The sequence below is a fragment of the Mandrillus leucophaeus genome, unplaced genomic scaffold (assembly GCF_000951045.1).
Source record: "Mandrillus leucophaeus isolate KB7577 unplaced genomic scaffold, Mleu.le_1.0 Scaffold145, whole genome shotgun sequence".
NCBI classification, from domain to species: domain Eukaryota; kingdom Metazoa; phylum Chordata; class Mammalia; order Primates; family Cercopithecidae; genus Mandrillus; species Mandrillus leucophaeus.
In genome coordinates, this window is record NW_012101421.1 from 2,587,547 (window position 1) to 2,612,233 (window position 24,687).

At 34.2% G+C, this 24,687-nt stretch overlaps 1 protein-coding gene across 3 annotated transcripts in view; it reads right to left on the reverse strand.

The window, feature by feature from the left end:
- CCDC178 (coiled-coil domain containing 178) overlaps positions 1-24,687 on the reverse strand; it is a 542,262-nt gene that overhangs the window by 424,199 nt on the left and 93,376 nt on the right. For all 3 annotated transcript variants that reach the window (XM_011974390.1, XM_011974388.1, XM_011974389.1), the window contains exons 7-9: positions 21,049-21,071; positions 13,675-13,757; positions 10,892-11,092 (exon numbers count right to left, since the gene is read on the reverse strand). In XM_011974390.1, coding sequence (XP_011829780.1) covers positions 10,892-11,092; positions 13,675-13,757; positions 21,049-21,071 — 307 coding nt within the window. The remainder of the gene's footprint in view (positions 1-10,891; positions 11,093-13,674; positions 13,758-21,048; positions 21,072-24,687) is intronic.

Below are 24,687 nucleotides of genomic sequence, written 5' to 3' on the forward strand. Positions count from 1 at the left end.
TTCAAAGAAATTCGTTCTTAATGTCATCATCACTATTAATCACTGCTACATCCCTATGTATTTTCACTCCTAATCTGAATCAGTTATACATTCTCACTGTGTTTTTCATTTATTGTGCCATTGGTTTTACATTATGCTCTTTCTAGTGAGCCAACTTCAGCTTTGCATCTCTTCTGCATTATATATTTTTATTATTTTTCCATTTTGTTATTGGGTTTCTCCTTTTTTCTTTGTATTTATTTTGCTTTTTGTCTAACTTCTAAACTCGTATTCCTGGATAATTAATTAAGTCCCTCTTTTTGATGTAACAAAAGCTACTGATTTCTCTTTAATGACTTGGATTTTTCCCATATGTGTAATGATAATTTTAATGATTTTTAAATAAAATACTTCTAAATATTTTTTATTTTTTGATACGTGCAATGTTTGATAACATCTTTTTTTGTTTTTTACCCTCACCAACTAGACAGCAAGACTTTTGTTCTAAAGAGTCAGACATTATCTTGTTAAATATTGCCATTATTACTTTCATGAGGATCTTCTATTAAATATTCATGATGCCCTCTCATTCTATATGCCTTGTTTTAAATATTTGACTTACATTTTTCTCTCCTTGTCTTGATGTGATACATTCCATGCAATTTCTTCAAATTTTACAGTTAACTATTACTTCTCTGAGTCTAATAAACAATTTAACCAATCATTAAATTAATTTTATATATTTTTCATTTCTCATAGTTTTTCATTTGTATATTTTGCTTTCTTTAAAAAAGTTTCTTGTCCTTGCTTTTTAAACCTTTTTATTTCTTGAAATGTATCAAATAGTTATTTTATAATATCAGATATAATCCTATATCTGACACATTTTGAGTAAAATTATGTGGTCTGCATCTACTGATTCACACCCATTGAACCTGGATCTTTGTGTGTTTTATGATTTTTAATATTGAGCTGCTTCTTTTCTTGGAACTTTATCTGAGATAAATTTTTAGTGCCTGGGTTGAAGTTTTAGTCTTGCAGAGCAAATTTGCCTTTTATCCCGTCAGTTGCCTGACTTTACTACGAACCTACAGAACATTTAAATGACATTCTCCACTGAACAGTTTTTAAGCACACAGACAGCAGGCAGTGGGGGGGTCACAAATCTATTGGAGATTAGTACATTACAAATGCTTAGGAAGCATTGTTTTCCTCCATTGTATAAGAGAAACAAACAAGCTTCTTGGCTGCTCAAGCTGAGCTGCAGGTTTATTCATGGTTCAGTCATAGGCTGAGGATTAGACCTTTGGATTCTCATTTTTATGTCCTGATCTCTGATTAGACTTGTCACTCTGGGTGAGACTTAAGCTTTATTTCCAGTATCCTGTACCTTACACATACATCAAAATGGCAACTCAAGGACATCAGGGTTTCAAGGATTCCCCCAGAGCTAAATCTAACACTGATGTCTATTTCCAGAAATTTCCATTCCAAACTTAAATGTTGGCCATGCTACATTTCTTATGTTCTTGACAACTTGTTAGTGTATTTTAAATTTGAAAAATTAAACTACATGAGCAAATCTGACAATTGAAATAATAACTTTGATATGATTGGTTTATTTTCTGAATTAATAGTTAAAATGAACACCCTATTCTCAACAAGTCAATGAATAACTAGACAGAAAATTCTTAAGGAGAGAAAACACTTGAACAGCACTATCAACCAAATTGACCTGATATTTATAGATAGTCTATATATATATAGACTATATATACCCAACAACAGCAGAGTACATATAAATTTGAACTAAACAGAACATTCTCCCAGATAAAATTTTAGGAAATTTATAAACTACAAATAATTTAAATATGAATGAAACATTTAAAAATGTTTCTATGGCCTTATAATATAGTTTGAAGTCGGGTAATATGATGCCTCCAGATTTGTTCTTTTTGCTTAGTCTTGCTTTGGCTTTGCAGACTATTTTTTGGTTCCATATGAATTTTAGGATTGCTTTTTTCTAGTTCCGTGAAGAATGGTGATGGCAGTTTGATGAGAATTGCATTGAATTTGTATGTTGCTTTTGGCCATATGGTCATTTTCACAATATTCATTCTACCAATCCATGAGCATGGGAGGTGTTTCCATTTGTTTGTGTAGTCTAAGGTTTCTTTCAGCAGTGTTATGTGGTTTTCCTTGTAGAGGTCTTTCACATCATTAGGTATATTCCTAAGCCTTTTTTTTTTTCCAGCTATCGTGAAAGGGGTTGAGTTCCTAATTTCTCAGTTCAGACGCTGTTGGTGTACAGGAGAGCTACTGATTTGTGTACATTAAGTTTTGTACACAAATTATCCTGAAACTCTGCTGAATTAATTTACCAGTTCTAGGAGCTTTTTGGATGAGTCTTTAAGGTTTTCTACGTATACACTCATGTCATCAGCAAACAGCGGCAGTTTGACTTTCTCTTTACCCATTTGTATGCCCTTTATTTCTTTCTCTTATCTGATTGCTCTGGCTAGGACTTCCAGTACTATGTTGAATAAAAGTGGTGAGAGTGGAAATCCTTGTCTTGCTCCAGTTCTCAGGAAGAATGCTTTCAACTTTTCTCTGTTCAGCATAACGTCAAAACAGCATGGTATTGGTATAAAAATAGGCATGTAGACCAATGGAACAGAATAGAGAACCCAAATAAGCCAAATACAGCCAACTGATCTTCAACAAAGCAAACAACATAAAGTGAGGAAAGGACACCCTGTTCAACAAATGGTGCTAGGATAATTGGCAAGCCACATGTAGAAGAATGAAACTAGATCCTCATCTCTCACCTTATACAAAAGTCAACTCAAAATGAATCAAAGACTTAGATCTAATACTTGAAACTATAAAGATTCTAGAAGATAACACTGGAAAAACCCTTGTAGACAATGGCTTAGGCAAAGACTTCAAGACCAAGAACCCAAAAGCAAATGCAACCAAAACAAAGATGAATAGATAGGACTTAAACTAAAAAAGCTTCTGCTCAGCAAAAGAAATAATCAGCAGAGTTAAGAGACAACCTACAGAGTGGGAGAAAATTTTCACAAACTATACATCCAACAAAGGACTGATATCGAAAATCTACAAAGAACTCAAACAAATCAGCCAGAAAAAAAAACAAATAACCCCATCAAAGAATGGGCTAAGGATATGAGTAGACAATTCGCAAAAGAAGATATACAAATAGTCAACAAACATATAGAAAAATGTTCAACATCACTAATTATCAGGGAAATGCAAATCAAAACCACAATGTGATACCACATCACTCCTGCAAGTATGGCCATAATCAAAAACTGAAAAACATTATAGATGTTGGCATGGATGCAGTGAAAAGGGACCACTTTTACACTGTTGGTGAGAATGTAAACTAGTTCAGCTACTACGGAAAACAGTGTGGAGACTGTTTTAAAAACTAAAAGTAGATCTCCCATTTGACCCAGCAATCCCATTACTAGGTATCTACCTAGAGGAAAAGAAGTATATGAAAAAGATACTTGCAAATGCGTGTTTATAGCAACAAAACTTGCAATGCAAAAATATGGAACCAGTCCAAATGCCCATTAATCACTTAGTGAATAAAGAAAATGTGGTATATATACCTTGGAATACTACTCAGCCACACAAAGGAATAAAATAATGGCATTCACAGCAACCTGGGTGGAATTGGAGACTATTATTCTAAGTGAAGTAACCCAGGAATAGAAAACCAAACATCATATGTTCTCACTTATAAGTGGGAGCTAAGATATGACGACTCAAAGGCATAAGAATGATACATTGGACTTTGGGGACTTGGAACAAGTTTCTGGGGTGGCAACGGGTAAAAGACTACACATTGGGTACAGTGTACATTGCTCGGGTGATAAATGCACTGAAATCTCAGAAATCACCACTAAAGAACTTATTGATGTAACCAAACACCACCTGTTCCCCCAAAGCCTAATAAAATAAATAAATAAATAAATTTCCTAGCACAATATAATTAAATTAGCCGTAACAGAAATTTTTATGAAAATTTCAAAATAAATGTAAATTAACCAGCAACTTCTAAATAAATAATAGGTTCCATAAGAAATCTCAGGGAAATTTTAAAAGATATTCTAAAGTAAATAATAATGAACTCACAGCATATGAACATTTATAAAATACAACTAATGACATTCTAAGAAGAAAATTTAGAGCATTTAACTGATAATTCTAGAAAATAAAAAAGGCATCAAGTAAATAATCAAAGCTTCTAATTTATAAAAAGAGAAATATAGCAGGTTTAAATTATTCCCAAAGCAAATAAGATATGGGCAATCAGAGGAAAAAATTCAATGGTATAAAAGCTGAAATACAGTCATCAATAAAGGGAGCAAAAGTGGACTTTTTAAAAAGATCAACAAAATTGACAAATCTTTTGCTGGAATGACCATGATATAAAGACACAAGGCACAAATTACCAAAATTAGGAATGAAAAAGATACCATCACTACTACTATTACAGAAATTAATTATAAGAGAATTTCATGAAAAACATTTAGGCGAGCAAACTAGATAACTATAGTGAAATGGACAAATTCTTCAGAAGATATAAATTACTGAAAATGACTCAAGAAGCAACAGAATATGGAAGAGACCTTGATATGTTTTGGCTGTGTCCCCACACAAATCTCAACTTGAATTGTATCTCCCAGAATTCCCATGTGCTGTGGAAGGGACTCAGGGGAGGTAACTGAATCGGGGGGTGGGGGTCTTTCCCATGCTCTTCTTGTGATAGTGAATAAGTCTCATGAGATCTGATGGGTTTATCAGGGGTTTCTGTTATTGCCTCTTCCTCATTTTTCTCTTGCCACTGCCATGTAAGAAGTGCCTTTCATCTCTGGCCATAATTCTGAGGCCTCCTCAGCCATGTGGGACTGTAACTCCATTAAACCTCTTTTTCTTCCCAGTCTTGGGTATGTCTTTATCAGCAGCATGAAAACGGACTACTACAGTAAATTGGTACCAGGAGTGGGGTGTTGCTGAAAAGACAGCCAAAAATGTGGAAGCGACCTTGGAACTGGGTAACAGGCAGAGGCTGGAACAGTTTGGAGGGCTCAGAAGAAGATAGGAAAATGTGGGAAAGTTTGGAACCTCCTAGAGACTTGTTGAATGGCTTTGACAAAAATGCTGATAGTGATATTAACAATAAGGTCCAGGATGAGGTGGTCTCAGACAGAGCTAAGAAACTTGTTGGAAACTTGAGCAAAGTTGACTCTTGTTATGTTTTAGCAAAGAGACTGGTGGCATTTTGCCCCTGCCCTAGAGATGTATGAAACTTTGAACTTGAGAGAAATGATGTAGGATATCTGGTGGAAGAAATTTCTAAGCAGCGAAGCATTCAAGAAGTGACTTGGGTGCTTTTAAAAGCATTCCGTTTTAAAAGGGAAACAGCACAAAAGTTCAGAAAATTTGCAGCCCGACAATTCAGTAGAAAAGAAAAACCCATTTTTTGAGAAATTCAAGCTGGCTGCAGAAATTTGCATAAGTAGCAAGAAGCCTAATGTTAATCCCCAAGACCACAGGGAAAATGTCTCCAGCCATGTCAGAGACCTTCATGGCAGACCCTCCCATCACAAGCCTGGAGGCCCAAGAAGAAAAAGTGGTTTCGTGGACCAGGCCCAGGGTCCCCATGCTGTGTGAAGACTAGGGAGTTGGTGCCCTATGTCACAGCCACTCCAGCCATGGCTGAAAGGGGCCAACGTAGAGCTCAGGTTGTGGCTTCAGAGGGTGGAAGCCCCAAGCCTTGGCAGCTTCGACATGGTGTTGAGCCTGCGAGTGCACAGAAGTCAAGAAATGAGGTTTGAGAACCTCCACCTAGATTTCAGATGTATGGAAATGCCTGGATATCCAGGCAAAAGTTTGCTGCAAGGGTGGGGCCCTCACATAGAACCTCTGCTAGGGCAATGAGGAAGAGAAATGTGGGGTTGGAGCCCCCAGTAGAGTCCCTACTGGGGCACTGCCCAGTGGCGCTGTGAGAAGAGGGTCACCATCCTCCAGAGCCCAGAATGGTAGATCCACCCACAGCTTGCACATGTGCCTGGGAAAGCCACAGACACTCAATGCCAGCCCATGAAAGCAGTCATGAGGGAGGCCATACCCTGCAAAGCCACAGGGGTAGAGCTGCCTAAGACCACGGGAACCCACCTTTTGCATCAGTGTGACCTGAATGTGAGACCTAGAGTCAAAGGAGATCATTTTGGAGCCTTAAAATTTGGCTGCCCCATTGGATTTTGGACTTGCATGGGCCCTGAAACCCCTCTGTTTTGGCCAATCTCTCACATTTGGAACAACCATATTTACCCAATACCTGTACCTTCATTGTACCTAGGAAGTAACTAGCTTGCTTTTGATTTTACAAGCTCATAGGCAGAAGGGACTTGCCTTGTCTTAGATGAGACTTTGAACTGTGGACTGTTGGGTTAATGCTGAAATGAATTAAGACTTTGGGGGGCTGTTGGGAAGGCATGATTGGTTTTGAAATATAAGGACATGAGATTTGGAGGGGCCAGGAGTGGAATGATATGATTTGGCTGTGTCTCCACTCAAACCTCAACTTGAATTGTATCTCCCAGAATTCTGACATGTTGTGGGAGGGACCAAGGGGAGGTAACTGAATCATAGGGTCCAGTCTTTCTCATCTTATTCTCACGTTAGTGAGTAAGTCTCACGAGATCTGATGGGCTTATCAGGGGTTTTTCCACTTTTACTTCTTCCTGATTTTTCTCTTGCCACCACCATGTAAGAAGTGCCTTTAGCCTCCTGCTGTGATTCTGAGGCCTCCCCAGCCATGTGAAACTGTTAAGTCCAATTAAACCTCTTTTTCTTCCCAGCCTCAGGTATATCTTTATCAGCAGTGTGAAAACAAACTAATACAGACCTAAAACTAGGAAATAAATTGATTTACCTATTAAAAATTTACTGACAACTTTGGGCTTAAACAGTTTGGCATGGATTAAAAAAAACTCAGTAAATGACCCTGGGTAGAAAAATAATGACTTCAAGGAAATAAAAAACTCTAACTTGAAACTTAAGAAGGTTTAGAGATCACAATTCAGCTAAGAAATTAGTATGAAAACTGATCTAGAACCAGTGAAACTCCTAGGATTCTAGTAGAGACAAAAAGTAATCCAAGGCTTATTGGATTTCTACAGAATATAATTAACAATTGAAGATGAGATTACTATGAAATATGTTGAAATCATAGAATAAACTCAATATCAGGAATAGTTATAAGAAACAAGACATGATAGATTTGTTGTTCACTACCCTCTCCCTTGGGATAGAGATAACTTCTTATCATATAGATTCTTGGTTTGGATGTGATACTTATTTTGGCTATGTCCCCACCCAATCCCAACTTGCATTGTATCTCCAAATGGATGTGAGAAGTGAAGGTATGCCAGCTCCAAGCTGACATTTTGAGCAGCATACTATGTTTCTATTCACCCATTTTGTATTCTTGCAATTTGCCACATGAAAACCTTACTCCTGGGAAGGTGCTAGCAAAGTGGATGACAGACACATGAAGCTGACCTGAACCCAACATACAGCCTTGAGCTAAGGCCATTGGATATACAGCCTGAAGAAGAGCTTCCCTAGCCAACTCACAGAGCCATCAGCAAATAAGAAGATGCTTATTGTTGCAAGCCACTGAGTTCCAAGGTGGTTGTTACAAAGCATGATTGTAGTAATAACTGAATAATTAACAAGACAAAACAATTCAAAACAAAATGGAAGATTTAACATTCCATTAATTACTGAGACCATCTTCCATAGCAGTGGCATTCTGGTGAGCATTTATATGGGACATAATGATCTTTGTAATCTATCCTTTCCAAAGGTCATCTCTTACCTTCCCAGACTTCTTTTTAGCAGTCTTACATTCATTTATTTTCAAATTCCCTGACACTCTGCTTTCCCTTTTGCCACTTCCCATATGTTTCTTGAGCCATTTCTCCTTCTTCAAAGAGTACTTAAAATTCTGTCCACTAGGGTGATTAGCTTTCACCCTTCCCATCAAGTGACTGGAATGCAGTAATTCTCCAAATTATGTCTACATACTATTCAAATTCATTCAGAAACCAGGGCTGTGTTTTTTTTTTCCTCTTTCATCAGATTGTCATAGGAAAGTACCCATGGAGCCATAGTGTAGATTATGGGAAATACGGGGAATATATAGAAGCAGGTACAATGGGAATACCCGAGGAGCCTGAGTCACAAGTTTACTTGTGTCTTCAGATAATGTTTGGGTACAGCATAATATAAGCACCCTTTTATTTTGCAAAGCAACACTGCTATGCATATCCAACTTTATAATTTGTAGGATCATATACTACCAAATTCATGATGGTAAGCTTATTTCTAGTTATCTTTTTTGATAGGGAAAACAAAAAGCATTTGCTAGATAACTGGCTACATGTTGGATGGCAAGGGCTGTCATTTTCAGGAGAGGCATGCAGTCAGCTTAAAGTGACCAGATGGAGAGCGGGGCAGTCAGTGCTATAAATACCCCTGCCTCACCCATCTCCATTATCTCCCCATGGTCTCTTGCCACTGATTCTCATTGGTTGAACCCAACAGGAAGATAGAATGCAAACAATATCTTTGATGCAGTCCACTATGAATCAGCCTCCTGGGTCACAAAACAAAAGATATAAGTGGGACTGGGGAGTTGCGAGGAAAGATAAATCTGTAGGACTGACCAGAAAATATCTAGAAAGAAGTGAGTTTCCTTAATTTTATTTTTGAAAAGTATCTAAATTTATAACAAATATAATACTTAAGTTTGTTAAGGAGATTAAAATTTTTTCCTGTCTTACAAGCTATATACTTTCGAGAATCTAAAGACTATAAAAATATGACTTTATACTTTGTAAACAAATTCATAAAATTTAGAGATTATATTCTACATAAATAATATAAAGGCAGAAGATTCCTGAGAACGCATTACCTGTAAGGAATATGTTTCAAAGAGAAAGCTATTAACTTTAAAAAATACATAACCATAATGAATTTAAATTTCATTGCATATAGTGGCTGCTTACATAAAATAGAGCAGATGAACATAAATCTGTTTTCTAAGTAGATCTTTTATTGATTAAAAGAACCCAACAATAAGTTGTCACCCATGACAAATATTTATTCCATAGTTCAAAACACATTTATTAACTATAATGTGCACACATGTATCTCAACTTAAATTTATTTCAAGAACTCCTAAAGTAGAACTGCTAGAACTACAATAGCTAAGTACTATTACAAAGGGTATATGAGATTATATATAAATTTATCAGCAAACAATTCAATAAAACCTTCCCTCCGTATTTTTTCTACTACTACTAACAAGGAAGAACCTCCCAAACAATTAGGAAAATTGTGGATGACTCCTGTCAATGTGAATAGAGTCTGTCAAGAATCTACGGGGATCCAGAATTTCCTAGGGTGTCTTTTCTGACACTGTGGTAGCCTCATTGCCTCTAAAACGTGTACACACACACACACACACACATATATTTATAAATTATATAAATCTACTGTATTAGTGGAGCATACACAGTATAAATTCTATTCAAAAAGAAAATTTAAAAAATGATAAAATTTACAAATATAAATAAAAGTTCTAATCTTTTCTTGCAACTCTCTGGAATTCATATACCCTACTTTGGTAACTACAGCCTTAGAAGACATAAAATTATAACAAAGGTCTAAATATGAGTACACTATGACCTATAATTTGAATTAATGGCTGTTGGTCTGGGTAATAATTAATAATGTCCTTTTTTTCTCTCAAAGATTTCTTGGTTTAAATGATAGATCATATATGGGCACCCTAATATTAATAAAAATCTCTTACAAAACATGTGCATCCTGAATTAAAATTTTTATCCTATGAGAGAGTAAAAATCTTCCAGCTTCAGGCAGAATCAGGTAGTCAGGCATATTTTCATAGGCACAGGGTTTGTAGAACAACAACAACAAAAAAATCCAATACCTTTAGATTCTTTAATCCTTCACCATGGTTCCCTCACTCTGTGAGCTAAAAGAATTTCCTTCTTAAACCTCTGTTACCTGTATGACTCCTGGAAACATTTTAGGTTTTGTTACCTGCTAGAAGCTCCCAAAGCAAATTTACTATTAAATTCTCAAAAGCATATGCATTTAGTGCTTAAAATATGACTTAAAACTCTTTCAATTTTCCTAGGCTTAAAAATGTGGCTAATGACACCAACTGGCAATCACTTTAAATTCCTAAAGTTCTAGAAATTCAAATAGTGTAGTCATTATAGGATAGATGCCAAATATTTGCATGTTCTGTAGGTACCATAAATGCCATTGGATTTCTAACACACCGAAAGGACATCAGGTCCAAGTTTGCCGAGTGCAGTCTCACAGTTTGCATCTGTGAACCCACCATTATCTTCAATAACATCTTTCAAAAGTGCTGGTTTATATGCAAAATAATACAGTCACTCTAAACAGGTGATATTTATTTATTTTTTGAGACAGGATCTCACTCTGTCACCCAGGGCTCACTGCAGCCTCAATCTCCTGGGCTCAATCAATCTTCCCACCTTAGACTCCCAAGTTGCTGAGACTACAGGTGAGTCCCACCATATCTAGCTAATTTTTGTATTTTTGTAGAGACAGAGTTTCACTATGTTTCTTAGGCTGGTCTCGAATTCCTGGGCTTAAGTGATCTGCCCGCCCCAGCCTCCCAAAGTGTAGGATTACAGGTGTGAGCCTTGGCACTAGGACAATTTTTTTTTTTTAAATGCACAGACCTGTAATTAATTATCTGTACCTCCAACAGAGTAAGAAGTAATATAAAAATCCCGATTATTACCTTTCTGCACAGCCAATGGGAGTTCTTGAAGTTTCCAGACTGACCAAGAGTCAATTTTCAAGTTAATCATGTTCTTTCTTGATCTTTGTCGTTTTAAAGCTTCTTCAGCTTCTGCCCGGTCAGTTTCTAGACTTTTAATGAGATGAACGGCCTCTGAGAGCAATGTTTCCATTTCCTGCTTTAACTCTGGACACTTTTCATCTTAAACAGATATATATGTTCATATTTGTTAATAAATCAGTCAATAAGCTGGATGATGGGAACATGGGTCTTAGTTGTATTATTATTTTTTAATATATATTTAATAAGAGAATGTTAGAAAAATGAATTAGCTTTTTAAAGACAATTTTATTATAACACAAACATAAGAATGATTATAAACTTTGAAGACCTATTTTTAATAATCATTTTATAAAATAATTACAATAGCTGAATCTCAACCAACATAAGCTGTACTATACAGCTTTATTTTAAAATTATGTGTGTGTTTCCTCCTATTCTATAAGAAAACATATCATAAAGATTACATCAGGTAAATACTGAATAATGATAGATGGTTCCTAGAAACAAGTCATATTCTTCAGTCTCATCCAGTAAGAACTCTACTTAGCTTTGCCAGGAATTCACTGGAATTTTGAAACTATTTATTTAGTTGTAATACTAAATTAACCCTGAATTAACTCCTTTAATGAGAAGTATTTGTGATTCCTGTTTCACAGTTCTGGAATGATGTGGCTTAACATTAACAAAATTAGTACCATGGGTACTCATTTGACTATTTATGAAAGAAATGTGGGCAGAGTCTATTATATTCCAGGGAACAAGCACATGGTCTTCGCAGGAGAAAAGGAAGGTAAAGAAGACAGATATGAGTCCTATCCTTGTAGGATTTATGCTTATAAACACTAACTTTTGCCAAAATGTTATATAAACACATAAATACAAAGTGTTAAGAGACAACGCCCCCAAAGAACTGAGGCTAGAGGAAAAATAGCTAACCTGCATCAAGAAGAAAGAAAACTAATACATTTCTTTTTTGTGTTGCTTTTGGACAATAAAGACAATGATTTTCTAGTAGATGGGAGTATTAAATAATGGTTATAAGTGCAAGCTCAGCAGTCACACAGTTGCTATTTTGTAACCCATTGGACTTCTCAGAGAAATCCAGCATGCTGCTTCAGAAGCATTCTTATAAAACCAGTTTCCCTATTTTTAATGCATAAAAATGATTTTCTCTACATTGGTCCTTTATTTGCTGTCTTTGAATCTATTGTTTTCTTTTGTCAAATTCTACCACATCTTGGATACTTTAAATCATTAATTGTCTTTTTAAAATGAAAACATATTCACTCATCATTGTGTTCTCCAGCCAATTTATGATTCATTCTATAATCAATTACAATAACAAGATTTCAGTCTGGAATATATAAATAAATTAATATCACTTATAATTAAAATACTTCTGATTGAATGTATACGTGTTTTAGCAAAGGTGTTCATTATGTTTCTAGGAGCTGTCTTTTATACTATTTCAATAATAAATTCTTAAACAAATGCTGTATGGGTAACTCGGGATGCCTCAAATTCATTGTATTTAACATCTCATTTTTTTTTTCTTGAGTGCCATCTCAGTTTTGCAGTTTCATATTACTGTTCTAAGCAACTACCTGCAATTTTTTAGCATAAGCCCTTAATTACAACAAATCTTCCTCATCCTGCTATTGTTGTATGTTTTAGACCTCAAAGGTACATATTGATAATAAATATAATTGTAGCTAATGGAACTGTAGTTGTGATTGTTAATATATCTATTTTTTCTCTCAGCATTTGTTGTGTGAAAACTTGGTAAGTAATGATTAAGGTCCTCATCTTCACTGTAGGCACAAATAATGAAAAATAAAACAGTAAAAACAAAGCTTTGCTATGAATGAAAACTTTGAAAAACAAAATATTCTTGTTTTTAAAAAGTCCTAAGTTTATTAGTCTTCAATCAAGGATTTAGCAATTTTTTGCTAAAAAATTTTAGCGAAATTTTTTAATGCATTTCTTTTTTGTGTTGTTTTTGGACAATAAAGACAATGATTTTCTGCTAGATGGGAGTATGAAATAATGGTTACAAGTGCACGTTCAGCAGTCACACAGTCGCTATTTTTTAACCCATTGGAAGAGGAGGTGCTACATAAAATCTCAATAACAGATTTAAATACACTAAAGTAGTGTTAACACAAATTTTACCCCAGTATATAAAATATTATGTATTTTATAAATTGTGACAAGAATATTTATCACAACTTAAATACATACTAGAGCTGCAATTTTCAATACGGTAGTCTTCACCCACACGCAGCCATTTACATTTATATGTGACTTAATTCACATTAAACTTAAAAATTAAGTTCCTCAGTCTCACTAGCCACATTTCAAGGGTTCAACAGCTGTACGTGGCTAGTAGCTGCTCCATTGGACAGTATAGACATAGAACATTGATTATCACAGAAAGTTCTATTGGGCAACACTAAACTACAAATAGCATCTTGAGAAGTGGACAGCCATCATTAAATACTAAGCACCTAAATAAGTATTTGATGTATAATATTCACTAATAAATATTTGTTGAATGAATGCTTAATCAAACAATACAGAGGACTATTTTGTCTATTAAACATTCATAATAATTATAAAACTCTTAAACATGATTATTGTGACAATTAGAAATATATTAAATGAAGTCAATGAGCTTTTAAATATAATTACAGTTACTCAAGTAGGAGGAACAACTTTACCTCTCTTTTCTTCTGGTTTGACCTCTTTCACTGGTGTAGCTACACTCCAGTCTTCTTTCAGGTCTTTTGTGGAAGTTCTGCTCCTATATAATGGGAAAAAAACAAGCAGTAAAGGAGCGAAGTACTTAAAGTTAGTAAAACAAATCTTAGGTTATGCTCTTCCATTGAATTTTAAATATTTGTGGTGAAACTTACTATACAATATAATATTACTAGATAGGAGACTAACATAGCAAAATTCTAATAAGTAATGAGATTTACACTTAATGGTAAATTAATAAAAACTTAAAATTAGTTACAAATGACCCAAAATGTCTTGAGAATATATTAAAGCTACATTTTTTAAAAAAGAAATTGGTCTTTCCTAGACAGTGTTTCTATAAGACAAAGGGTATTCTGTGAGAATAATTTGGATGAGCTATTTCTGTAATTTCAGTTCAGTAGTTTCTGGGGAATCAATGTAAATTACAATGAGTAAAAATATCATTTCAGATAATAAACTTTTAGCAAAATACCTACATTAAAATGTTATTTCCTTCCTAGTAGCTACACTGTTAGAAAATAGAAATATAGAACATTCATTGTCATAGAAAGTTCTACTGGACAACACTAAACTGTAGTGTCTTGAGAGGTGACTATAAATTAAAATGTTATTTCCTTTCTAACTAAAATTCTATATGTTGAATAATAAACTATTTCTCCATATTTCTCTGGTCTGATTCTAGAATCCTAAACTAGCCTTCATTATACATTTTTTAAAGTGTTTTTTCTCTGATCAAAGTTACAAGAAAATTGGTATCAACAACAAAGCAGAGAATTTCTTTTTGAAATTTTCATTACATTATTTTTTATTAAAGAAGTATTCTAAATTAAGAAAACTATATACATACCAAAAAATCATAAAAATAATGTAATCCATATTTATTTATTCTTCAGAGATCACAGAGTAGTCTAATGTTACTTCAATTCTTACAAAATTAGAGTCACAATTATACATTCTGCTTTAGTTAATTGAAATTATTTTCAGTGTATTTTACTACCATTTTATATTTCTAATAGCTACAAATTATTTTTCTTGTCACTGTTCCACAACTTATTTAGCTAAGTCTGTCTATTCCAAGGTCAGAGAAATATTCTTTATATTTTCTTCCTTTAGTTTTCATATTTATTTCAGAATATTTTTGTTGAAAAGTGTATTTTTTCTCATTTGTTTTCTTTTAAAAAATTGAAAAATAACTGTCCAGCATTAACTATTAAAAGTACTTTCCTTGCTGGCTTTTAACACCATTTACATTATGTAGTAAATTATTATAATAATTAGATCATTTTGTGTATCTTATAAAGTTCAGTTAATTCTTGGACCTGTAAAATTCTATGCTAATTTTTCTATTTTTTTTATTGAGCAAATTCCCATAATATTAAACATCTGAAAGTGGAAACTTTAGTGGCATTTAATACATTCACGATATTGTACAACTATCATCCCATCTCATTCCAATATATTTTCATCACTTCAAAAGAACATACCCTACTTATTAAGCAGTCTTTTCCCTTTCTACAATGCACTCTTTCATAGCAATGACTAATCTGCTCTCTTTGTGGATGAACTTTTATGAATATTTCATAGAAATAGAATCACATAAGGGAACTTTTATGACTTTTTAAACTTAGCATAATAGTTTCAAGATTTCTCCATGTTGCAGTATGTAGAATTATATTTATTTTAATGGTAGAATAATATTCCATTGTGTATACACAACACATTTGGTTATATATTAATCCACTGATGGATTTGGGGATTGTGTCCACCTTTTGGCTACTGTGAATACAGACGTTCTGCACATTTGTATATGAATTTTTGTTTGAACATGTTTTGAATACTTTTGGATATATATCTTGGAGTCAAATTGCTAAGTGATAGCTAATTCTAGGTTTCACTTTTTGAGGAGCCAACAAACTGTTTCTTGGTGTCTAAACTATTTTATATTCACACTAGCAATATGCAAGAGTTCTAATGTTGAAGAAAAGTGGAAAGAGTGGGCATCCTTGTTTTGCTCCTGTTCTTAACATGAAAACTTTCAGTCTTCACCATGGGTATAATACAAACTAAAGGTTTCTCATAAATATCCTTTATTGTGTTTAATACATTCCTTAAAATGTAGTTTTATGAAAGGTGTGGGCTTGTGTCACATTTAACTAATTTTTGTATGCTAAACCACTCTTGCATTTCTAGGATAAATCTCACTGATCATGATGTATAATTTTTTTTTTTCTTTTTGAGACAAAGTCTCACTCTGTCACCCAGGTTGGAGCGCCGTGGTGCGATCTTGGCTCACTGCAACCTCTGCCTCCCAGGTTCAAGTGATTCTTGTGCTTCAGCCTCCTGAGTAGCCAGGATTACAGGCGCCTGCCATCACACCTGGCTAATTTTTGTATTTTTAGTAGAGACCGGGTTTCACCATATTGACTAGGCTGGTCTCAAACTCCTGGCCTCAGGTGATCCACCTGCCTCGGCCTCCCAAGGTGCTGGGTTTACAGGTGTGAGCCACCACGCCTGGGTGTATAATTATATTAATGCATTGCTGGACTCAGGTTGATAGCATTTTGTTGAGGATTTTGTCATTTTTTTGTTTCTTTGTTTTGTTTTGTTGTCCAGGCTGAAGTACAGTGGCATAATCACAGTTCACTGTAAACTTGATCTCCTGGGCTCAAGCACTCCTCCAAACTCAGCCTCTGGAGTAGCTAAGACTAGGGGCATGCGCCACCACACCTGGCTAATTTTTTTGTTGTTGTTGTTTGTTTGTTTGTAGAGACGGGTTTTGACTATGTTGCCTAGGCTTGTCTCAAACTTCTGGGCTCAAGTGATCCTCTGCCTTGGCCTCCCAAAGTACTTGGATTACAGGTGTGAGCTACTGTGCCTGGCCTGTCATGTATATTCATGTATATTCTATAGTTTGCTTGTGATGTCTTTGTCTGGTTTCACTATCAGGTTATTGCTGGGATCATAAGATGACTTAGAAATTATTCCCTTCGATTTTTTGGAAGAGTTTGAGAAGGACTGATATTAATTCTTCTTTCAATGTTTAGTAGAATTTACCAGTGAAGCCATGTGGTCCTGAGATTTTTTTTTGTTGGGGAAGTTTTTGGTTATTGATTCAATCACATTATTTGTCATAGGTCTGTTCAGGTTTTCTACCTCTTCCTGAGACAGTTTTAGTAGTTTACGTGTTTTTAGGAATTAGTCTCTTTCATCTTTGATAGTTTGTTGATACACATTTGTTCCTAGTATCCTCTTATAATCCTCTTTATTTCTGCAGAATCTGTTGTAGTGTCTCAAATTTTGTATTATTTAATTTGTAATTGAGTCTTCTTTTTATTTTTGGTTTAGCTAAACGTTTGTGAATTTCATTGTTCTTTTCAAAGAAACAACTTTTGTTTTTATTGATTCTGTGTACTGCTTTTCTAGTCTCTATTTCATTTATTTCTACTTTAACCTTTATTTCCTTCCTTTTGCTAACTTTGGGTTTAGCATACTCTTCCTCTTCTACTTCCTTAAGGTATAAGGTTAGGTTACTGGATTTGAGATCCCCTTTTTAAATGTAAGCATTTATAGCTCTAAATTTCCCCCTGTGTACTACTTTTGCTGCATTTTGTAAGTTTAACTACATTGTGTTTTCATTTTCACTCACCTCAAGGTGTTTTCTAATTTCCCCTGTGATTACTGCTTTGACTTACTGGTTTGTAAAACATGATTTGTTTAATTTCCACATATATATGAAATTTCCAGGTTTCCATTTGTTATTGATTTCCAGTTTCATTCTATTGGGTCAGAAAAAATACCATGTATAATTTTGATCTTTTTAGTTTCATTTAAATTTGTTTTGTGGTGTAATACATGATCTATGCTGAAGAATGGTCCACGTGCACATGAGAAGAATGTGTTTTCTGCTGTTGTTAAGTGGAGTATTCTGTATAAACTGGTTAGGTCTAGTTGGTTCATGTTATTCAAGTCTATTTATTTACTGATCTTCTGTTTAGTTATTTTATCCATTATTGGAAGTGGGGGCATTAAATTCTCAAAATCCCGTGGTAGAACAGTCTATTATTCCCTTCACTTCCGTTAGTTTATGTCTGTTTTGAGGTTATATTGTTAGGTGTGTTATATTTATAGTTTATATATCTTCTTGGTAGAATGACACTTTTATCAATGAATCAAGTCTTTTGTCTTCTGTAACAGGCTTTGATTTAAAGCCTATTTTGTGTGACATTGGTATAGTCACTCCAGCTCTCTTTTACTTACTATTTGCATGGAATATGGTTTTTCATCCTTCTGCTTGTAAACTACTTATGCTTTTGTATCTCAGGTGAGACTCTTACAGACAGAATATAGTTGGATTATCTATTTTTATCCATTCTACCATGTTCTACCTTTCAATTGGAGTTTAATTTATTTACATATAAATTAATTACTGATAAGGAAGGGCTTATTTTTGCCATTTTGCTATTCATTTTCTATATTATTTATTTCTGAACTCCTCCATAACTGCCTTCTTTGTAACTAGTTGATTTTTTTCTACATATTGTTTTGTTTGCCTGTCTTTGTTTTCCTGTATTTTTTAAAGTAGAATCTTAAGTGTTTATCCTGAGGATTACAATTAATACCTTAACTCTATAAAAACTGAATTAAAATCAATGTAGCTTCACTAGTATACCTATCTAGTTATATATAAAGAACTCTGTTCCTTTACATCTCTGCCCTTTCTCTTATGGTATCAGTTTCACCAATTACATAGTTATCCATTTTGTGTTCATTAGCAGAAGTTTATTATTATGAATTTTATCCATTTGACCTTATAATCACATAGGGAAACAAATCAGAATTACAAAACAAAAATACACTTATACTGGATTTAACACTTACCTTTGAAGTTAACTTTATTATTGTTTATTATTTTATCATATGGCTTCCAGTTACTCTCTAGTGTCCTTTCATTTCAGCCTGAAAGACTACTTATAGGATTCTTATAGAACTGGACTGCTAGTGATACACCCCTTTGGTTTATCTGAGAATGCCTTAATTTCTCCTTTCTTTTTGAAGGATACTCTTGCTGGATTCAGAATTCTTCATTGGCAGTTTCTTTTTTTCCTTCTGGCATTTAAATGTGTCACCCCACTGCATTCTGACTTCCACAATTCCTAATGAAAAATTCACTGTTAATCTTACTGAGGGTCCCTGGTACATGAAAAGTTGCTTCTCTTGTGCTGTTTTCAAGATTCTCTTTGTCCCAGGCATTTGACACGTTAACTAAAATGTATATTGGTGTGGATCTGTTTGACTTGATTTTATTTGGAGTTCACTGAGTTTGATGGATGCATAGATTTAAGTCTTTATCAAATTGAGGAGTTTCTTAGCCAGTCTTTCTTCAAATATTTTTTCATTCTCTATCCCTTTCTTCTCACACTTTTTGACTGCTATTATGCTTGATGGTATCCCTTAGGCTTATTAGGCACTTTTCATTTTTCTTTATTCTCTTGTCTTTCTTCTTTCTTAGACTAGATAATCTCTATTAACCTATCATCAAGTTCACTGATTATTCTGACTGCTCAAAGCTGCTACTGAACCCTTCTAGTGAAGTTTTTAATTTCAGTTAGTTTATTTTTTGGCTCTAGAATTTTTTTTTTTTTTTTTTTTCCCCAGACAGAGTCTCACCTGTCGCCCAGGTTGGAGTGCAGTGGCACGATCTTGGCTCGCTGCAACCTCTGCCTCCTGGGTTCAAGCGATTCTCCTGCCTCAGCCACCTGAGTAGCTGGGACTACAGGTGCATGCCACCATGCCAAGCTAATTTTTGTATATTTTTTTTTGTAAAGATGGGGTTTCACCATATTGGCCAGGCTGGTCTTGAACCCCTGACATGATCTACCCACCTCAGCCTCCCAAAATGTTGGGATTACAGGCATGAGCCACTGCGTCCTGCCTAGAATTTCTATTCGGTTAATTTTTATAATTTCTCTTGAGATTTTACATTTGTTGAAACATCACTTTTCTGCTTTAGTTATTTGTTCAGGGTTTCCTTTATCTCTTTGAAGATAATTTAAGCCAATTGATTTATTGTCCAGTCAAATTTTGGGTTCCTTTGAGAACAGTTTATGTGAATTTATCCTTTTTCACTGTGAATGAGCCAAACTTTCTTTTCTTTGCATTCTTCATATCTACTTTTTGAAAACTGGACATTTTGAATATTTTAATGTGAAATAAAAACCATATTACACCATTGGATTTGCTATTTCTGTCTGTAGTGGGTTATTGTTTGTTTAGTGACTTTTAGGAACACTCTTTCATAATGGCTGTATTATTTGTCATGTGTAATCATTGAAATCTGTTTCCTTAGCTTACTGGTGAGCTAGTGTTTTGTGTGAGTTCTCTTAAATGGCTGGCAACAAAAGAAAGGAAAAAGAAAAACAATACTTTCAATCTTAGCAGATTTGGTCTGCCTTAGGGTAATCCTTCCAGGCTTGCCTAGGCTGTTTACAACACTGACTCTGCCTTCAATTCCTGCCTATGCAGATCTTAAAGGTCAGCCAGAAGTAAGATTAGGATCTTCTCAGTATTTTTTGAACATTTTTCCAGCCCTCTGTGCTCTTTCAAATCTCCAGTATATTGAGAGATTTTCCTTCATGTATCTATCCCTTTTTCCAACCTATTTTTTCACAGGAATTCTGGTCTGGTTAATGCTTGTCCTAGCTGTTATCTATAGCCTCAGGCTGCTGTGGCAAGTATATGCCTTTAAAGGCTTTTTGCAAATACTGCCTGTAAGTAGCCCCAGCCTTGTGATTGCTCCAAGTCAAGCAAAGTCCTTATGCTAGTCTTTCCAGGAGCTATCAGACCACTCAAACACAATTCTTTGAGAATGATGTTCCTATTATTCCCTCTGGCACTAGGAATCTACACCACAGGTGTGCACTGCTCTCTTTCTAGCTGCCACCAGTCTGAAGGCTGGAGAATGCGGAGCAGGCAAATTACAATGCCACAGTGCTCTCTTAATGCAATGCAGCAGCTTCCTTCTTCATTGAATTTTCCCCTACTGGTTATTAAATTTTTACTGGATTCCAGATTTCTGCAAAAGTTGATTCTGACCAATGTTTTTGCAAATTTTATAGTTGTTTTTGTGGAGGGATGGAGCTCTGGAGATCTCTATTTTGCCATTATCAGTGATGTCCTAATTCTCATATTTTAAAAAATATATTGTAATATCTATTGTGAAAAATCTTGCATTCGATTTTCTATTCCTTTTGAAGCTAAACTGGATTATAGCAGATGACTGAAATTTTGACATTAAAAATAAAATAGTTTTAAAAAGCATGAAATTTTCTTACCATTCTTCAAAAGAAGTTTCAAACTGTCAAAACAAAAGATCTCAATAAATATCAAATCTTCAACATATTAAAAAACAGTGAATAAACGTCACTTAAACTTGTCAATTCTCTACTTTACATATCTCTACTTCACTATATTTTTGTCTACTTATACTCTCGGTTGTGTAAACCAAAAATAAAATTCTAAGCCCCCCAACTGACTGAGTAGTTCCCCCCAACTCTTGGCCAAAGGGACCCCAAAGAAATCTAAAAAACTAGTTAAGGACATGATGGGAAAGGGGATTAGACATGACTCATTATGACCTCCTGCCTTTGTAATCTAGACACAACAGACCAGCTTTAAAATTAAAACAGAAATCTTAAGATAAACAAAAAAGACTCTTTGTAGCAATAATATACCAAATTCCCACCTGATTCTGATATAGCATCACATGACAGATAACAGGCCTTGAAAGAAATCAAAGTATTTCACTCCAAAATATATTTCTTTGACATATTCCGAAACGGTCCTGCAAAACCGTCTTTTGTGGCAGAAATTTGCATTCTGTGGAGAAGCTCTTGCCCTTACGAGGTCCTTTTTAGTGAGCCTGACATCTTTCAAGGTCTGATATGAGACATTCACCATCTATTCTCTCTGAAGCCTGCTACCTGGAGGCTTCATCAATATGACAAGAATTTTGGCTTTTTTTTTTCTTTTTTTAATGGTGAATTCAACAATTCAGGCAAGTAATATCTTTCAACCAATTATCAATCAGGAAACCTGAATTCACCTATGACCTAGAAGTCCCTATTTATAGCTGTCCCACCTTTCCAGGCCTAACCAATGTACAACTTGCATGTATTGATTTATGTCTTTCCCTGTAACTTCTGCTTCCCTAAAATGTATAAAATGAAGCTGCAACCCAATCACCTTGGGCTCATGCTCTTGGGACCTCCTGAGGCTGTCATGGACCATGGTTTTTAACCTTGGCAAAATGAACCTCTAAATTGATTAAGACCTGTCTCAGAAACTTATTGGTTTACAGTTGTTTCCCAAGAAGTACACAAATCTCCTATCTATTCATATTGTTTTATTCTTAACCCTACCTAATTGTTCTGACCTTTGTCTCTGTGATTCTAAATCTTACACATTCATCAAGGGACACTTCAAATGCTATTTATTCCCAAAAGACTTTCCTAACTGTCAGAAGTACATGACATCTATTGAATTTTAATGTGTTACCAAAGAGTAGTGAATACAAAATTACACGTGAGTTCACATATTTAGTTTTCCATAATATTATGCCTTTTCTGGCCTATAAAGTCATTGGCAGGGGTTATTTTCTACAGATATATTCTAAGAGTACCTTGGGTTGTACAAGTCATAAATTATCAAAAATGCAAAACCAGAATGTTACAGGTTTCATAGATTATCTCTAATTCAAGATGTTTATTTGGCATACATGATTACTTATCTCTAGTTCCCATATCCTACCAAAATCTGAACAAATTATATGATATATATGTGTATGCATGTGTGTGTAAACACACACACATCCACATTAATATATACATATACAGTCATGTGTCACTTAATGACAGTGATACATTCTCAGAAATGCATTGCTAGGCAATTCTGTCATTGTGCAAACATCATAGAGTATATTTATACAAACCTCAGTGGTATAGCCTATTGCTCCTAGGTTACGAACATGCACAGTGTGTTACCATACTGAATGCTGTAGGCAAGTATAGCACAATGTATTTGTGTATCTAAACATATCAAAATATAGACAAGGTACAGTACAAATACAATAATGTAATCTCATGAGACCACTGTTGTATATGTGGTACCTCATTGATCAAATCATGAAAAAGACTAAACTCATATACATAATAAAAAAACTGATGAATGCAATTATGTTTAAAATCAAAACAGATTTTTTCATATAATATGACAAGCTTATTCTAAAATTTATATGGAAGAGCAGTGTATCAAGAATACCCAAAGAACTCTAAAAAGGTAAAAAGAACCACCACATCAGATATCAAAACATATTATGACTCATGTAAATGAGTGAAACCAGATATTGGCATAGGGAGGTAAAACTGACCAGTGGGATGGAAAGGGCCAGAAATAAGTAAAATCATATATGAAACTTTGATGTATGATGGATATGGTATGGCTGATTTATAAGAAATGACTGGATTTGAAATGAAATCAATGTAGAAAAACTAATTTTCCTTAAAAAGTAAAATTAGCCATCTATTCCATTCATATGCAAAAATAAATCAATTTCACATTGTTAAGCAAATCTCCTAAGAGAAACTAAAATTTTAGTAGCTATAAAGTAAAACTATCATAGGATTGTGGTATGGAAATTCTTCTTAAACAAGACACAAATCACTTAAAAGCAAAAGTAAAGGGATAAATTTAATTACATTAGAGTTAATAAAGTAAAAAGACACGTCACAAACTGAGAGAAAGTGTTTACAACACATACAACTTACTAAAGGTAACAAGTTCCTACAAGTCAATAAGAAAATACAAGTAAACCCAAAAGAAAATGGCAAAAGATAAATTGGCATTTTGCAGAGAAGAGAATAAAAATTCAGTGAGCATGTTAATAAGATTCTAAACTAATTAATAATCAGGAAAATGTTATTCCTTGATTTTGGAAACTGGCATTCACAGTCCTGCATAATGCAGAAACCTACATGACGTTGATTTACATGGCAGTTCTAAGAAGCCATTTGAAGTTGAAGTATCACAAGAGAGTCAGGGGAAAATTGGTTAAGAGGCACTTCAGTGAATTGTGATATAATTATCCAAAACTTCTGAAGTCTTCAACAAGATAGCAATAATTAATATTCTCAGTTTGGTCTTCTTTATAGCTCAATAGAAAATCATTTTATAAAAATAAAACATTATTACTCAAAATGTTTGAAGCAGAGTGCAATTTCATATGAAGAAATGTTTTAAGGTAATATATCAAAACACTACCTTAGCAACATTGTTTAGAAGTAACAAAGAAATAATTTAAAAATTATTTTAGTCAGTCTTTGATCTGATATTTGGAGGCAAAATTTCTGGTACCTAGCATTTAAACACTATTTGTGCAGGATACTGAAGCAGTTAACACAGAGAAGGCCTACAACTCCAGGGAAACATTTGAAGTCTTACATTAATAACTGCCTATCTGAAAAATTTGGACAAATTTTAGAAGTTTCTCAAAGTCACTTTAAATTATTATTTTAAATAAAATTCCAGATTATAATTAAGCTTAGAATTTCACTTGTCATAAATAATTGTGGTATGTAGACGCTTTGATTAAAATATATAATATAATCAATTATATCAAACTAAACACAAGACTGCATACAATTCTTATTTCTGATTTTATCAAAATAGCAAATGAAAACAAAGGTTGAGGGGGAGCTAAAACTGCCCAATTGGATGTAGTTTAAAAAATTATTACATTATAGGGGAAATGAAACACTTCATTTACTTACAGCTCTAAGCCACATTGCCCACAAACTTTTGCTTAATAAATCTAGCATTTTCATTGTCCTTCTTTATTTAGCTCTATATTTTTATTGGAAATTATTACCAAATATTTAAATATCTAAATGATATTGTTGAGACAAAAAGTATTCACA